Raw genomic sequence first — 18,568 nt, 5'->3', positions numbered from 1 at the left:
AAGCCAAAGTAGTAATTTGTTACTTCTTGACCCCTTTCCTGCAGTGCTGCTGGGAGACCTCTTGATTTTGCATCTCTAAGGCCTACCCTCTCCCCAGCTGCTTTCTATGTCTGGCTGTGACTTCTGACCTATGCTGAGCTTACTTCCCTCCACAGGGAGATAGCTGTAAGTACTTAAGACTGAAAATGTAATGGGGGGGAAAGGGGTGATTTAACTTTGAAACAGGCAGAGTAAAAACTGAAAGTGGGCCCAGTGGAAACAAGGTTTGCTCCCTTGCTTCTGACCTTGAGATGGAGACTAAACTCCTGAAAATAAGAACCTGGCACCTCTAAAGTTTGGATGCGGGAAGGAATTACTGCCTCACTTTCTGCCATTGCCGTTCTCCTCCTAAAAAGTTGTAAGAGACTTGGTATATCAAGCAGCAGAGTAAGATCTTTGCACAGTTTCTGTCACTCCAGCAACAACCAGTCATACGCTGTAGCCACCAGCAAGGAGCCACTAGCAGCCGTGGCAGCAGCAACCAAGTCATGCATTTAATTGGTGTCTACTGAATTTTTTCCTGAAGCTACACTTTGTGCTACTTACTCTGACATGGAAGGCAGCAGTTTTATGTTGTATCTGCATCTGACTCAGATACTTTCTCAACAGTGGCATTTGACCTCGGTCCTGATGGCACTTTTCATTTCACAGCCAGACTGAAACAAAGGGAAAATTCCCCACTGAGGAGGTATAGGCCTGTATGTGCACACGCAGGGGGAGGGTGGATATTGATGGAGTATAAGGGAACCACAAGTGATCCTTACATTCCTACCCTTTTTCTGGTTTCTTCTTAAATAGAACACAAGAGCAGGGTGTTTATGCTGTTGCCACCCAATGAAGCTGCACTTCCTCTCTTGGGACTCTTTCTCTTGCGAGTTAGAAACTTCTTTACAATCAGCAAACATATATATTTAGAGAGTGATGGGAGCTTCTTGGAAGTACCACACTGAACGCTGAAGGAGATCCTTTTCTTCAGGGCAAGGCAACTACTGGAGAAAAAAAGAACCTGCCCTGCCATTTTGAGTAGGAAAAGTCAGCTGAGGCTGGTACAAAAGCAGCTACTGGGTGTGCCATAAGAAATGGGTCTCTCCTCAATGGTAGCAGTTTTGGAACTATTTTTTAAAAAAATTAGTGTTGCTTTTTTTTTTTAAAAAAAAGATGCATATCTAACACACTTGTGTCACTGAAAAGAAAGATGGGGAGGGAGGAAGGGCAGCTTACCTGAAGCAGGGCATTGGGGTTGGGGTTGGGAAGCGTGATACTTGAGTAGAGTTCAGCTTTTTTGAGCAAGGAAGATGTTTGGGCTGTGGCTTAAAGAAACCCCACTATGGCTATTGTAACAAGTGTAAGTGTTGAACAAGTTCACCTATGCTTGTCTTGTCAAGAAAGAAACTGACTTAGATCATAATAGGGACTAGAATACTGTGCAATATTCCAGCAGCCTTTTAATGAATTGTGCATGTAGTTGCACAAAAGTGTTCTTGTGGAAGGTACAAGAATTGTACAACTGCAAGTGTGCAATGGACGACTATTATTTCCACTGGTCATCCATTGTACAACTGCTGTCATGTACTGAATGAGACCATAGGTCCATCTAGCTCAGTATTGTCTTCACAGACTGGCAGTGGATTCTCCAAGGTTGTAGGCAGGAATCTCTCTCAGCCTGATCTTGGAGATGCCTGGGAGCAGGGGCGTAGCTAGCCTGCCGGCGGCCCGTGTGTGGCCACGGCGGGCGCCCCAATAGCCCTGCCCCCTGCATCTGACGTCAGACGCAGGGGATAGCCACGCCCCGCACCTGACGTAAGACGTGGGGGGGCGTGGTCTGGCTCCCGAACGGAGCCTTGATGCTCCATTCGGGAGAAGCAGCTTAACTGCTGAAGGGGCCACACGGCCCCTTCAGCAGTTAGACGAAGGCTGGTGCTGCGTTTGCAGCGCAGCCCAGGAGCAGCTCTTCCCTGCAGGGAAGAGCCACTTCTGGGCTGCGTTGCGAACGCAGCACCAGTCTTAGCTCCTGAAGGGGCCGTGCGGCCCCTTCAGGAGCTAGTTAGGCTGGTGCTGCATTTGCAGCGCCAGCCTTTGTTTAACCCCCCTTAGGGGCTGTGCAGCCCCTGCTTGGGAGCTGAACTACCGCCCCACGTCTGATGTCAGACGCGGGGTGTGTGTCAGGGCCGCGAGTGGCAGCTCCTGATTGGGCACGGCCCAGGTTCTTTGAACCCGTTCGCCCAATTATAGCTCCGCCCCTGCCTGGGAGGGAACTTGGAACCTTTGTTCTTCCCAGAGTGGCTCCATCCCCTTAGGGGAATATCTTGCAGTGCTCACACATCAAGTTTCCCATTCATATGCAACCATGGGAGACCCTGCTTAGCTAAGGGGACAAATCATGCTTGCTACCTCAAGAGCAGCTCTCTTCTCTTTGCAAGAGCACAACGTGTTCCATTAAAAGGCAGATGGAATGTTGTATAGTATATTAGCTACTGTTTTTGAAATTTAGTTGCAGTTATTCCAACTATTGTCCCGGGAGGAACGTATATTCTCAAAGCACACTGAGAAATCTGAAAATTAGCTCAGCTATTTCCTGTTTGCACCCACTGTTTATTGTTTTTTTACCATTTTCTCTGATGCACCCTTCTATTTGCAGCTCTAGCCTTTTAGCAAATAAATAATAAATTCACACACAGTGACCTCTTCACGCAAACTTTCACTCATATTCTTCCCCTCATCCCATCCACCCTCAACCTCCCTATAATGGCAATGATTATCATCCACAGTTTATATGCCAGAAATGGCATGATGGCTTTACAGCTGTGACAAAACTCCATGTATGGCGAGGCAAGGGAGAAGCACCTTGGGAATCTAATCCAAGCAGACAGATTGAGGTCAAATGATTCTGCCATTCAGCAAATGTGGCCGGGGTGGGGGGCAGCTAGGGAATAAAAACCAGAGAGGCAAAGAGGTGGCAAATGCTTCAAAGATATATCTTGTGACCTCCGCCCCCACCATCTTTTTACCCTGAAGTGATTCAGGCATGGGCCTAGGGCCAGTGGCAGCAAACTAGCATAGAACTCTGAGCAACAAACTTCCCAGGGCAATGGCATGCATGAAATAGTATGTATGTATTCCATACAGGTTGTCATCTTTGGCCTTTCAAATCCCTCAGATTCATTTGATATGCATATCCTCTGCCCAAGCCAAGTGATCCTTCTCGGGGAAAGGATTCTCTCAAGAGCATTTATGTACAGTGCCAGGGCTTAAGGAAGACTACCGGTCATTAAACAAGTGTTTCACGCTGGCAAGGCTCAGAAGGTTAAAACCAAATGGAGCTTCTAGCCTAAATTTCCATTCACTCACAGTAGTGGTTCTTGGGTTCAGCAGATGTATCAACAAGAGAAGCAGCAGTTTCCATAAGAGATGATTGGAGGTCAAGTTTAGCTGTATTCCAACCTGGGCTGAGGCATCCAAATGAATTATGAGAAGCAGCAGTATTCTAATCTAACCTGCTACCTCAAATCCCCAATGGCTGTCACTCAGGGAAATTCCATTTTCTGAATGATGATTATGCATTGTGATGGCAGTTGCAGAAGACACAGTTATCTTCTCTCCTAGAGTTATTTTCTCTGCTAGAAAAACAGCCCTGTATTGGGAGAGCACTGGTGAAATTCAGTCCTCTGTCCCAGCAAGCTAATCTAATCATTGCTATTGAGCTCTTATAAGCAACACAAAAAGTGTGTGACTTGCAGCCACTGACTGAAGGTGGCCCATGACATCACTAACCACAAAGACATCTCTCCTCATGGAATTTCTGGCTTATTTATAAAACACTAACTAGCACCCTTCATGAATGACTGATAGGCAAAAAGACAACCATTCCACTCTTTTTATTTTCAAAGTAATGGTGAATTGGCTGGCAATGGCACAAAATGTGGGAAGGACACAGCTGTCAATAGAAACCCTGTCTCTCTACTCCACCAGTGACCTTGCAAACCAGGGAGACACAGCTGCCATGCACTTAGCACCACTTTCAAATGGGAAGCAGGTACCAACAGGAAAGCCAGACAGAGGATAACCATCACCACCCTGAGGCACATTTCCATGTTCCCCTTCCAGCATATATATATATCACTCTCCCAGAGATGTTCTCCCCATAAAATGTCCCTAATATACAAAAAAGTCATATTTTCACAGAGTCCTCTTTCTCCTCAATGTTATTGATCTCTTCCTCCCTAGTATCACACCCTTTTCAGCAGGCCTGGTGAAGAAGACAACACTGCCCACCACTGGTGTTGTTGTTCCATCCCTCTCCCCACCTACACACCACTTTAGAGGTTCTCTTTCCCCCCAAAAGCCAGGAGGCTCATGTGGAATAAAGGACAGTCGGTAGCATTGCAAAGTGCCATCCCCACGATTTGGGTCACTCCACGGGTACAGGTTTCCATTGAGCAGGAATCTGGCCCACCAGCTGCAGCACACGTTGGGAGAGATAGAGGCTGGCGGGCCGACGGGATAGATACTGACACAGGGCATAAGGACAAATTGAGATAGACAGCACCTGGAGGAGGAAAAATAGAAGGAGTTTACCAGTGCCTCCTAGCCCTTCCCGTCTTTACCCAAGAACTTTATTCCTCACCCCCACCCCAATTTATCCAACTTACCTTGCCACTGCGGCAGACTCCCAGCAAGCTGTGGGGCTTATTCTCATCAAGTACAGTGGCAAAAAGGATATCACAAGCCAGCTGAATACGATGGACAACTTGTGCTGTCTCAATATCAGCAAGGAAGAGAAAGGCATGTTTGGTGAGAATGACCATTATACCCAGGTGTGGTAGGAACTATAGGATAGAAAAATAGATGAGTTAGATGCTGTGAGAGATTCTAGGCTTCCTTATACTATTTGCCCACACTCTAAAAGTCTCTTTCCTATTTGCTGCGGTCACACAGCAGCAGGGAAGACACACAGTTGTGGACTAGATTAGCATGAAACAGCCAAACATTTGATTAGGAAAGAGTTATTGGGTTAGAGGAGGAAAGCCATGGAACATGCTGAGGTCTACATGGCTGGGAAGTCAGGAACCTTTTTATTCCACATGTTGATGATCACATTATGTAAGGATGGGATTATAGCGGCAGGCACAGAAGAGATCAAAAATCCATGGGGAATGCCTGCTGAAGTTTCAGGAGTTGGGGAGCGGGGAGAGGGTGAGCAGGATTTACAGCCGTTGGAGATTGAGTCAACATTTACATAGCTCCTTGCCCATCCCATATGTCTGGAGAGGACATAAATTATGCCACATTTGTGTTTAGTATTTGGTTTTTCTTGGCATAGAATTTGCATTGTCATGGTGCATATTAGAATTTTAAAAGGCATGATGTGCAGTTTGCTGAAGTCAGTCTCAAGATATGGGAGATTGCTAGACAGATTGTGTCAGAGACTTCTGCAAAATACTCACCTGTACAGCACTAGGAAAATCCCCTGACCGAGCCCCCTTGAAGGGCAAAATACCACGGGCACTAAGTAGGGCTGCATTCCCTGGCTGGTGTGGTCCCAGCTCCACCACATTGAGCTGAAACAAAGATACATGATTACAGAGGTACTGTGGCTTCCATCTCTCCTTAGAACAGTAGACTTATCTTATCCTGGCTCTCCTCTTCCTCTGCCCATACTAAGCTTCACTCACCTGTCCAGTCCTTTCTTTGCCTCTCCGCACAGCAGCCAAGAGGGCTGCCGAAGATTTTGGATTCATGGAAAATCTGTGTTGGGGCAAGGCCACTGCTTGGGCTTCTATTACCTGAGACAACGCACCCCCTTGCCAATAGAGCTGGGAAAGACCCACAACTTGGCCCTGTGTGAGGGAAAGGACATTGCATCCAGATTAACTAGACTAGGAACAAAATAGGTTCCATATCTATGGGGACAGATAATTATGTACCTGCTCAAGCCCTAGAGCTGAGAGAGCCATCCACATATGACTGACATCCTGTTGATACCCTACCACCTCCATGCCGCAGAGTCGCTCATGCCGCATAAACTGTCGTCTTGGTTTGGTACCTTGAAGGGAGATGTACAGATAAGAAGTGGAGTCGTGGTTTCCCATTGTCTATGGGACAGATCTTCAGATTACTCTTCTGTCGCTTAGTTCTGTCTCAGTGGACTCCCGGGCAAAGGCAACACCGAGCTTCCTTGTTGATTCATTCCTCCACTTTTGTTGAACCAATTCATACCTCCTGCCTTCTGGACAGTTATAAATCCTTTTCCAATATAGTTTCTTTTGCCATCTTATCTAGTTCATCCCATTAACTAGACAGTCTAGCCTTCCCACAATTCTTTTGTCTTCTTACTAATTGTTCTAGTTTCCCCCCCTCGCTTCCAACTCTATAAAGCACCTATGGTTTCACCACTCAACACTAAAAGCCACCCAACATTTCCCCTTACTGTCCAGTAACCCATATCTTACCATGATTCTTTGCTCCACCACCCAACACTATATTCCTTAGTTTCTCCAATACTCACGTTTCATGGCCCAGTGGAAGACATCTACCTCTGTCACCACAGCAAGAGTGCCTGCATCTAGCCATACCCAGTGCTCAATAGGGTAGGCAAATTTCCATTGGTACCTTAAGGAATGCTGATCTACATCATAGACCTGGGCCAGCTGCCCTGCTAGAAAGAACAAAGAACATTGAATGGTAGCTTAAGTTGAGAGTAGTGTTCCCTCTAACAGGGATTCCCAGATGTTGTTAACTACAACTCCCAGAATCCCCAAGCAAAAGCCATTATAACTGGGGATTCTGGGAGTTTTAGTCAGAGGCGGAGCCACAATTGGGCCAATGGGTTCAAAGAACCTGGGCTGTGCCCAATCAGGGGCTGCACCTCGCGGCCCCGACACACCCCCTGCGTCTGACATCAGACATGGGGGGTGCTAGTTTAGCTCCCAAGCAGTGGCCGCACGGCCCTTTTGAGGGCTAACTTGAGGCTGGCGCTGCATTTGCAGCACAGCCAGGAGCACAGGGAAGAGCCGCTCCTGGCCGTGCTGTGAAAGCAGCACCAGCCTTAGGTTAACTCTCGAAAGGGCCACGCGGCCCCTTCGGGAGTTGAAACAACTCCCGAACGGAGCCTCGAGCCTCCGTTCGGGAGCCGGACCACGCCCCCCACATCTGATGTCAGACGCAGGGGGCGGGGTCAGCGGGGCTGCTGCCGTGGCTGCACACGGGCCACCGGCGGTCAGTCTCTGTGCCTGGTTGTTGTCAACAACGTCTGGGAAATCCTTGTTAGAGGGAACACTGGTTGAAAGGGAAGCTGCTACCAACATTACTCTATGCCAAAATTCAGGCAATTTGGATGACTGGTTTGGATTGTCCAGGGCTAACAGTGGTGGAATGCCATTTTTATACTTCACTAACTTCTATGCCTCTAAAATATTAAGGTAGATGAACCAAGTCTGGCTCAATATAAAGGAAGCTTTTTGTGTCACTGAGAGAAGCCACTACTGATTTCAGATTCATTATTTCACTCATTAGTATCACAACACAAGTAGTCCTTCTTTCAAAATACTGAGCTCTCCACTGATGCAGGCCAACACATGTTTCCTATGAATCCCACTCTTCATCCAGGACCTACCTGATCCTACTTCCCTCAGCCCTTCTTTCCAATAGCCAGCAGTTCTTCCCATAAATACCTCTCACAGCCAGTAGTGGGCAACTGGGGTTAGCCAGTGCCCCTTGTACTTGGTGAAGAGTCCAGCTTGGGGTAGCTGGATCTTCCTTAGGAGATGCACAGGGATCCAAGAGAGTAAGACAGTGCCGAGAGGAATCACCAGGATGGGTGTGCCGCACACACAGACGAGAGGCAGAGCTGAGGGTTACACGAGGGTAGGTGATGTATTCTGGAACAATGCCATGGGCTTGCAGCTGCAGAGAATGGGAGAGCAGGTTATTTAATCTAACATATTTCTATACCACCCAAAATTTGTGTCTCTGGGCAGTTTACAATTAACAATGTTTAAAACCCAACAAGTATTAGAACTATAAATCTAATTAAAAGCTGGGGTGTACAAATACGTCTCCAGGGCCTTTTAAAAAAGTTGCCAGAGATGGGGAGACTCTTATTTCATGAAGGAGCACATTCCAAATCCTGGGGCAGCAACAGAGAAGGCCTGTCCCAGAGTAGCCACCAGACAAGTTGGTGGCAACCGTAGACGAACCTCTCCAGATGACCTTAACGGGTGATGGGGCTCATGGCAAAGAGAACGTTCTCTTAAATACTGGGGCAATTCTCATGATCAACAAAAATCGGGCTAGCAGAGGCTAGCCCTATTTTTGTTGACTGTAAGAACCACCGGGCTCGCAGCCAAGCCCAGTGGTTCTTGAGCGGGTAACCTGATTGAGAACCCCTGATAAAAAGCAGGTTTGTGGAGCGAGGGCTTCAGCAAACCTGCTTTTTAGGATCATGAGTAGCCATGGCGCGCCATCGCGCTACACCTGTTCATGAGTAGACCCTCGGCCAGGAGGCGAGAAGCCGCCTCCTGGCTCCGGGGGTCTCCCCAGTATGCCCTACGCGCTTGCACAGGGCATACTGGGGCTTGCGGTGGCCGCGTGGTCCCTGCTCCCCCCACCGGCTCCATCATGGAGCCGGCCATCGTGTGGGCAACCTGCCCGCTTGTGAGCGGGGAGAGTAGGCTTAGCCCGTTCTTCCCGCTCACTGCCCCAAACCGGGTCTCACTGATTGTGAGACCCGGCCCACTATGGACTTAAGCAGTTTAGGGCTTTATAGAAAACAACCAGAACCTTGTATTTTGCCCAGAAACTCATCAGCAGCCAGTGTAGCTTTTTCAACACAGGAGTAATATGGTCTCTTCTAGATGACCCAGAGACCAACCTGGCTTCTGCATTCTGGACCAACTGCAGTTTCCGGACTACATACAAAGGCAGCACCACATAGAGTGCATTGCAGTAACTCAGCCTAGAGGTTACCAGCATATGTACCACCATTTTGAGGTCATTCATCTCAAGAAATGGACACAGCTAGCTTATCAGCCAAAGCTGATGGAAGGCACCTCTGGCCACGACCTCAACCTGGGACACCAGAGAGAAGTTCAGATCCAGAAGCACCCCTAGACTGCGTACCTCTTCCTTCCATGGGAGCATGACCCCATCCAGAACTGGCAGATCAAAATAGTCACCCGAATTCTGGCCCCACACAACAAGAACCTCCATCTTTTCTGGATTCAGCCTCAGTTTGTTATCCCTCAAGCAGCCTGTCATGGCCTCCAGGCAGGCATTTAGGAAGATTATGTCTTCTCCAGATGATGTTGACATTGAGAAACAGATTTGGGTGTCATCAGCATATTGATAACACCCTGCATCTAATCTGCTGATGATCTCTCCCAATAACTTCATGTAGATGTTAAACATCGGAAACAATATGGAGCCCTGAGGGACACCATGTGAAAGTTCGATTTTGAAGAACGGTCTCCAAGACACACCATCTGGAATCTGTCCATGAGGTAGGAGCGGAACCACTACAAAGCAGTGCCTCCCACCCCCAAGCCCCTCAAACGTTCCAGAAAGATACTAGGGTTAATAGTATCGAAGGCCACTGAGAGGTCCAAAAGGACCAACAGAGTCACACTCCCTGTGTCAATTCCCAATTGGAGATCATCCATCAGGCCGACCAAGGCAGTCTCCACCCCATAGCTCACCCAAAAGCCAGTATGGAATGGGTCTAGATAATCAGTTCCCTCCAGGACCACCACCACCCTCCCAGCTCCCAGGTTAGAGGAGGCTTCACTCCCAAGTAGTTTCAGTGCCCACACAATTGGCCTGTCGCTGCTTGAGCAACATCCACACAGGAGAGAGTTGCTGCAACGAGCCCCAGGCTCCATGACAGGTAGGCACAAACTGTGGCCCAGCAAGCAGTATCAGGACCACTAACCAACCAGAATTAAAAAAAAAATAGAAATGGGCAGGCCGCATCTTGTTTGCTTTCTGCCAGTGGCTAGAAAGGGCAAGAGAGTGGATGGTTTCCTCACTCACAGCCAACTATTTTAAAAAGTCATACAGCTTAAGTAGAGAGTCAGCTTTTACTTTGAGCTCTGCCCACAGACCCACAGGCTTAGGACAGACAAGGAAGCTATTCTCACGAGCAGCAAAAACCAGGCTAGGGAAGCCAGCCTGGTTTTTGCTGCTTGTGAGAACCACTGGGAGCCTTGTGGCGAGCCCTCTTAGGTAACTCGCTGCCTAACCCAGGTTTTGGGCACAAGCATGCCCAAAGACTGGGCTAAATGACTGTGTGTCGGCCACAGCTGCTTGCAGCCACGGCGAGCACACTCAGAAGGAGGGGGGCTCCCCGAAATGCACCGTGCACTGGTGCAGTGCATTACCGGGGCCCTGAGTGGGGGGGTTCCATATGGCAGCGCTTCCCTGTGCCCAACCCCTGGAGCTGCTGGGCAAGCCCACAGGAGAACTGCCACTCATCTGGGCGGGCTATCCGCCCAACCAGGGACCTTGCCATAGTTGTCTACGGTAAACCCTCCTTCCCTGCAGTTAGTCCCAAAGCTCTTCTTACTGATCCTGAGAAGAGCTTCATGATGTGCTCCCAAGAAAGGAGTGCATGGAATCTTATGCAGAGATCTGTGGAAGGGAAAGAGAAGCATAGCTGCTCTCCCTTAGAAAATATGAACATCAGCAAGTACTTTTTTATATTCTGCCATTCATCCTAAGACCCCAGGACAGTTAACAACAAGATAAATTCAATAAAAAAAGAATAAACGCAGTTAAAATTTTAAAGAGAACAAGGGGCAGCTGCTTGGCCAAAAGGTGAATAAGAAGGAGAGAGTCTTCACAATTCGATTTTCTCTTTCAGAACACAAGTCCAGCCAGGCCTGTAACATTGCACGAGCCATGTTGCAGAGTCTCACAATTGGGAAAATGGGGTTAGCAGAGCACTCCCGTCGCTAACCTTGTTTAATGGGGGAAGGGGGGGTACTTAGTGAGGTTTGCTGCCGGGAGCCGCATGACTCCCGTTGTAACACACGACCTACCTTAGCCCACTTTCCTGTGGTCGTGAGAATAGCCTCATTATTCAGCAATCATGGCAAATAACCTTTGCTAAACTTATTCTCGACACATTTGTCAAAACCCAACAATCTGCTTATTGACAGAAATAAGAGAAGTTCTTTTATGGAGACCAATACTTGTTTCCCCCTTTTCTGATCATTACCCCTTTGTAAGCCTGGGAACTCCTTTTGTGCCTTTTCAGTTTTGCTGCCTCCTCCAGGACCAAAGTAAAACAAAACCAGGTATCTGTGGCATCATTGCACCTATAATCAGACATATGCTCATTTTTCAGATTCACATTGTAATAATTCCTCAGGAGCATCTCTCTGTCTGGACAGCCCACTTGTTCTACACTCTGAGCAATTATTGCTATGGACCATCCGAGGTGCACTTGGGTAACTTTGGAGCCTGGACCTAAAGGCCTTTGGAGCCCCCCCCTCTTGCTGGAGCCCCCGCACTGCAAGTTAAGCATCATCCCCCTACATACACCCTGACAAGTACACTATTTTCAGCATGTGGGTTCTTGAGACCACAAACAGCAACTGAACTCACAAGAATGTAAGAATATTTTATGCAAATATGCATTAGCAGAAACATTTCAACACACAACTTAACATATTCCCATCCCACATATTTCTCCCCCTCCCACACACTGTCTCTAAAAAACCCGGCACAGGTCATAATCACACTCAGCTGCCCGGCAAAGTGTGGGCCAGTGGCAGCCACACCACCCAGAGCAGACTAAAGAGCATTTGGGGTCTCCCAGGGAGTGTGGAGGCCCTGGACTTTGGCCCCAAAGTCCAGGGCTAAGAGTGCCACTGTAAACCATTAAATGGGCCCAACATATTTGCTAAAGGCAGAAATTCCTTTGCTTAAGTAAAATTGTGCTTGTGACTACACTATAGTCATCATGGGCTAGAACAAAAGATAATTACAAGTTACTTAGAAATGTATGACATTTTTGAAGTTCCACCTGGATTAAGGTGATCTTGATCCTAAATTAAGATGATCTTGAGAGAGAAGTACATCATGTACCCCAAGGGCACATCAGGCACTCATGCTGCATGTAATGCATGTCACTAGGCATTTCAACCTTGCTCAATTTTACCCCCCCCCCGCCCCAAGCTTCAGAGAACCAATCCGTAGCTTTCAAAGCTTGCTGCTATAGCCCTCAATTTAAACTACTCCAAACATTGGCAATACTAGAGAGCAAGGATGCAGAGACCCCCCCCACCAATTTTACTAGACTCCCCCTCTGCTGTTAACTTTTCATCTCTCCCTAAATGATTTTTCTTCTCCCCCATGTTAAAAAGTGTTTTCCTATCGCCACAAAAACACATCCCCCCTCAAAGAAATGTCTTTCCTCTCCCTCCCAAATTTAAGTGAGGAAGCTGCTCCTCAAATTTTCTCTCCACACCCCTGCCAGAGGGATGGCAGACATCTGGCCCCAACAAGTAACTTGTGTTCCTGTGGTTACTTGAAGGAAAGACATCTCTCACTACTACAAATATTTATATACCGCTTCTCAACCAAAGTTTCCAAAGTGGTTTACATAGAGAAACCCCTGCTAACTGGGCAAAGAGGCACCTTTTAAACATGGTGATCCTCTTTATTTAGCAGGGGGAGCGTAACTGGCCCTATTCACCCCCCCAGCATAGTACCTCCCATGACTGTTGCTGGTGTCTATCTGATGTTTCTTTTTAGATTGTGAGCCCCTCGGGGACAGGGAGCCATCTTATTTGTTCGTTATTTCTCCGTGTAAACTGCCCTGAGCCATTTTTGGAAGGGCGGTATAGAAACCGAATAAATAAATAAATAAATAAATAATTGTAAATAAATGATGAAGGAGCCCTGTCCCTAAAGGACTCACAATCTAAAAAGAAACATAAGACAGACACCGGCAACAGTCACTGGAGGTACTGAGCTGGGGCTGGATAGGGCCAGTTGCTTTCCCCCTGCTAAATAAAGGGAATCACCACTTTAAAAAGGTGCCTCTTTGCTCAGTTAGAAACTTACCCTCACATGACCAGAGTAGTTCTCTTTATCATTAATATCTATTCTGAAGATGCAAGAAAGCACACACAGAGTTAGGTATTGGCTCATTTCTGTTTGGCCATGATGGAAGTGGAGAAAATAATTTTAACTCCATAAAAATCAATAGGATTTAAGAGAAAGTTCACTGAGGATGGGAGTGTTAATGTGAAATATACACCATTTCTTTTTCAGAAATTTGACATGGGCCAGAATTCACTCCCCTTCCCCTCTGCCAAATTGCACTTTGGTCCTTACCTCCCCCAATATTTTTTTCTGGTCCCACTACAGACCCAAAATACCCACCCACACCATTAATATCTGTTGAACAAAAGTTTATTTTTTATAGGTCAATCCCAACTACATTTTGGTATTCTTACTGACCTGGGTCAAAACCTCCACTCGGACTGGAGTTGCAGATTCACTCATAGCTTGATGTTCCAAACCAGCCTGCAAATAAAGACCAGGAGCAAATGGTTAAACAAACAAATGGGGGGTGGGGGGTGGGGGGTGGATGACTGAATTCCTTAGAAGGAATTTGGAGAAGGATTTATTGAGTCAAGAGTGATAAGCCAAGCCAGTACACGTGGTTAATTAAAGTAGCAGTTAAAATAAAGAATACAGTGGAAGGAAAGGCTATAAAGAAGCCCTAGAAAGTAAAAGCACTCACTTCCCTGAAACAGAGAAAATAGATTCTCTAAATCTTGCTGCTCAGGGATAGCAGCAGCCCAAAGCAACTATCAGTATTCCCCCCTCTTCTCACCCTCTAAAGTTCCTGCCCTTTCCCCCAGGTGCACTATATATTGCTTCCAGGCTTGGTCTAATTAGTACAAGCAAAAGGGAGGATTCTTAAGTCATTCTGGAGGCAGATCCTTGCCAGAGAAGTCAAGAAACCTGGTTGTTACTGATCAGGATCACCAGGTAGTGCAAAAGTAGTGCATTTGGGGCTATTTAGCAGCTGCACATTTCATGTGGAAGTCTGCTAATCACCCAGATACAGACCAGGCAGAACAGGTTAGATTCACTGAGGGCAATAGGACTACTCATGAATACATCTGCATAATTTAAAATAAAAGATCCTTCACATCTGGGGTTTTCAAACCAGGGGCAGAGCCACCATTGGGTGAATGGGTTCAAAGAACCCGGGCTGCCACCAATCAGGGGCCACAAGCATGGCCCCAGACACCCCACACACACCTGACATCAGATGTGGGGGGCGTCAGTCCCAAACGGGGTCACGTGGCCCCATTTGGAGCCAAAATCAGCCCGTGCTGCGTTTGTGGCACGGCTGGAGTGATGCTCCCTGCCTTAAAGGCAGGGAGAGCCACTCCTGGTCTCGCTGCCAACGCAGTGGGGCCAATCGATCTCCCTCCCAAATGGGGCCACGTGGCCCCACTTAGGAGAGAGATCAGCCCACATTTCATTGACAGCATGGCTGGAACGGCTCTCCCTACCTTTAGGCCTTAAAGGCAGAGAGAGTCACTCTGGCCCATGCTGCCCAACGCAGCGCAGGCTGATCTCCCTTCCAAATGGGGCCATGTGGCCTCCTTTAAGAGGGAGACCACATCCCCCGCATCTGACATCAGACACGGGGCATGGCTAGCTGGGGCTCCGCGTCTGACATCAGACGTGGGGGGCGGGACCAGGGGGCTGTGGCAGCTGCACACAGGCCACCACCAGCCTCCCTAAGCTGCTATTTCAAACATATATTTCCAAAGAACCTTTTTTGCACAGGCTAGGCAGATCTTGTCACTGATGGCATGATCTTCAAAGGCACCACAAATGGCAGAGCTACATAACTGTGGCCCTCCAGCTGTTGTTGGACTACAACTTCTATCATCCACAGGTGGCCAATAGTGAGGGGTGATGTGAATTGTCGGTCAGCATCTGCAGGAGGGCTGTAGTTGTGCACCCCTGACATACAGCATTATGGACATTCCCTTCAAATATAGCACAGGTTCTCAACCAGCTGCTTTCTCAAAGAAAAAGAAAAAGGTTGGTGGATCATGCATACGGATGCCAGAGGCTCATTTGGTGGTGACCCATGACCGGGCTTTCTCTGTGGCTGCCCCAGGGTTTTGGAATATGCTCCCTACTGAAATAAGAGCTTCTCCTTCTCTGTTTGTTTTCAGGAAGAACCTCAAGACGCTCTTGTTTTCTCAGGATTTTAATTAGAATTAATTTTAATAATTTTAAAACATGTTTTAATATCTATTTTATTCTATTGTTTTATTGTCATGTATATTAATTTGTAACTTTTAAATATTTCAAATTTTGTACATTTCCTAGAAAAGTACATATCAGACGGTATAGAAATATGATAATAAATAAATAAATGTCAGATGCAAATTTTAGACAGACCAAGGAGAGTCTGGATAGCAAATCTGGATTCTAGAGCAGAATCCAACTCAAAATTGCTGGGTTACCTTACATTCAACCTGAGTCTGGTAGTGCAAACAACTTGAATGCTGCCCCTCCCCCAACTTTTAAAATTGCTCCTGCTTTACTAAACAGCTCTTCAATCTCTATTTTAGTAATTGCATTTACTGCTTCAAGAGTTCTGGCCATTCCAGTTTCCATTTCTGAAGCTTTTATTTTATTTATTAAATAACTATCCAAAGGCTCTGGGTGGTGCACAACAACAAAACAAAAAACTAACAAGCAATCATGTAAAACACTCAACTTAAAACATACTTTAAAACAGTTTAAAAACCATTTTAAAACACAGATCCCAGTCCCAAACTACAGATATCTGCCAGGTGTGCATTCCATAGACCAGGAGCAGCTACAGAGAAGGCCTATTTCCGAGTCATCACCAGCGCACTTTCCAGATTAGACCCTGCAATGGGGTCACGTCGGATCTCGTAAGTGTGCTTTCACACCTCCTGCATTGTGACACCGCAGTCCCTACGTGGACAGCAGGGAGCCGTTCACATTGCCAATGCCTTGTCTCGAATTTAATCGCTATGATATAGAGCTAGGATGTTGTCTATCTGGTGTAAAGAAGTTGCTGTTTTTTCGGGTTGTTAGTTGCTGTGAGACTGCTCCCCCTGCTGTTCACGTATTCAATGCAATTTGCCTGAACGGAGGCATTTTGCTGCTGTTGAGCAGCTAGGCTGGAAAGCGCCCAGGCAGGCCAGTGGTAACTAGAGACGGGTGACCTTAATGTGTAGTAGGGATCATGCAGAATCTGGGATCATACAGAAGAAGGTGCTCTCTAAGTTAACCCAGACCTAAGGTGTTCAGGACTTTAAAGGTAATATCTAGCACTTTGTATTTTGCCTGGAAAGCACTTTGTATTTTGCCTGAGAATCGGCAGCCAGTGCAACTGGATCTTTTAAAGCCCCTCAAACTGCACGCCTGTTGCAGGCCTGTGTCTTCCTGTCATAACAGGCTATGATTTCTCCTAGGAGATCTGGCAGAGGGGAGTCTAGAGTGTTGTGAAGTTTGCTAGTAGGAATCATAGCCATGGAACTAGACTTCCTTCCCAGCAAGTTAGGTCATATCCCCCAGAGAACACACTGGCCCCCTTCAGACAGAATGGCAAACCCCGAGTCCAACAGACCCACAGTTTGCCTCCATCCCCCTATGTGCTCCCAGACTATTTCAATCTTCAATCTGGGAGCTGGCAAAAGGGGCGAGACTGGTTGTGCAGGCTTCTTCCAACCCTGGGAAGTTAGCCCACACCAGCCAATGGAAGAGAAGCCTTGAGGATGAGCTTCCTAGGTTAACACTGGTTTGGAGATCAATCTCAATCTGGATGACACAGTGGAGCCTCAGTTAGATGAGTGTAACTCACTACATACTGAGGGTTCATCCTGAGGTTCGGGGGCTGTAGTGCGAGTCAGGCTTGAGGGAGGACTAGCCCTCAATTAGAGTAACTGCTTGGAGGGTGGGCTTCTCCAAATAAGTGGGGAAGCTCAGGAGCTGGGGTGTGGCTATAATCAAGCGGATGGGTTCAAAGAACTCGCCCCCCCTAATCCTGAGGGCCCCCCAGCTCCACCCCTCCCTATTTTCTTGATTATCTCCCTCAATCCACCAGAGAGAGGGATGAACACGGGCCCCCACTCCCCTAGCTACGCCCTTGCTCAGGAGAATCAAATCCCTGTGGCCCAATCCAGAGTGAGGGGCAGGGTTTACTGGGCAACAGCCTATAGAGGAGTATGGGAACGGTGTGTTAGAGTTCAGTTCTTCCCTGGAGGCCTACTCATCCAGCAACTACAGTAGGAAAAAGGGAGACTAATAGCCTTGGTCTGAGAATTGAGTGGGAGTTATTTACACAGAAGTAAGGATAGGGGCCAGTTTAGCTAGATGTGCCGGGGAATTTATTTTTGTTTAAGTGCTTGGACTGCATGGTTCTTGTAGTTCCTGGCAAAGGGTTTTACTTGAATGGAAGCAGCACTTGTTGATATCTCTATAGTTTTCTTTATCATCCTTATCATGCATAAATCATTGTTGTTGTTAAAGAGTGTCACTCCTTATTGGGTCCTGCCCTAGTAACACACTCTTGGCGGCCTAAGACTATTCAAGCTTTTCTTATAGGGAGGGGTTTTCCACTTTATTCTCCCAGAATATTCCCTTGGAAGGGTGAATCTGCTCATATATAAAAGTGGATGGTGGCAGCCTACCTGGGGCTCCTCACAGCTAGAGGAGGGATTTTGTATCTGCCCCCCGCCCCCACTTTGATCACCACAGGGGTGAAATTGGAACTGCAGCTGGGCCTGGGAACTGTATTTCCAATCATTCAGACATCACAGGGGGCAAACCTGTGGTGAGTTCGCCTCAGGTTCCCTGTTATGTCTGAAGGCGGGCAGTGTCTGAACACACATAAGGCAGCCATCTTGCTGAAACTAAGCAGGTTTGGGTTTGGTCAGAGCTTGTATGGGAGACCAGCTGGGAACAGCTTGCATACTAAACACTGAGCTATAGCATAGAAGAAAGGTAGGATATAAGGATATAAATGATATAAACTAAAGTAAAATATCCCCTATCTCCAAGACAGCCTTACCTTATGATGAGTGAAGACTGCAAGGGTCCCCTTCTGGAACTTTGGAGATAAGTGGAATGCATACCTCACAATGACATCAAACAGAATTCCTCTTTTCTCTGAGTTCTAGGAGTGTGATTGAGCAGCAGAGTGTTCTTGAGTGGGGTGGGGTGTGGGGGATAGGCTTTCAGTTGAGATTATTTAGCAAAGTGATTCAGGGAAGAATATGGTGAGATGTGAGAGAATATCATGGGGGAGAAGTTGGGGTGTGATACAAGGGACACATTTTGTGAGGGTGAATTGCAAGAAGTGGTATTCACTAGGAAAAGTGTAACACTAGATAGCTTAATTGTGATTTTGTAGGAAGTGAGATTCACTAATGGTGTTCACTGAAGTAAGGGAAATGTGGAAATTGAGGAAGATGTATGACATAATGCAGAAGGAATAAACCCTATACATTCC

General features: G+C 47.1%; 1 protein-coding gene across 1 annotated transcript; it reads right to left on the bottom strand.

Annotated features, from left to right (window-relative positions):
* Nucleotides 1-3,899: 3,899 nt before the first annotated feature.
* LOC128344989 (clathrin heavy chain 1-like) lies at nt 3,900-18,205 on the bottom strand. The gene is made up of 9 exons (XM_053296183.1): nt 18,128-18,205; nt 13,504-13,569; nt 7,710-7,941; nt 6,545-6,694; nt 5,964-6,082; nt 5,712-5,876; nt 5,484-5,597; nt 4,689-4,865; nt 3,900-4,585 (listed from the first exon to the last, which is right to left on the bottom strand). The coding sequence occupies exons 2-9, from the start codon at nt 13,546-13,548 to the stop codon at nt 4,448-4,450; spliced, it is 1,140 nt and encodes a 379-aa protein (XP_053152158.1). The 5' UTR covers nt 13,549-13,569; nt 18,128-18,205; the 3' UTR covers nt 3,900-4,447.
* Between the last annotated feature and the right edge of the window lie 363 nt (nt 18,206-18,568).

This window comes from Hemicordylus capensis, chromosome 2 (genome assembly GCF_027244095.1).
Source record: "Hemicordylus capensis ecotype Gifberg chromosome 2, rHemCap1.1.pri, whole genome shotgun sequence".
Taxonomy (NCBI): domain Eukaryota; kingdom Metazoa; phylum Chordata; class Lepidosauria; order Squamata; family Cordylidae; genus Hemicordylus; species Hemicordylus capensis.
Note: the sequence above shows the minus strand (reverse complement) of the source record. Positions and strands in the feature narration are given on the sequence as shown.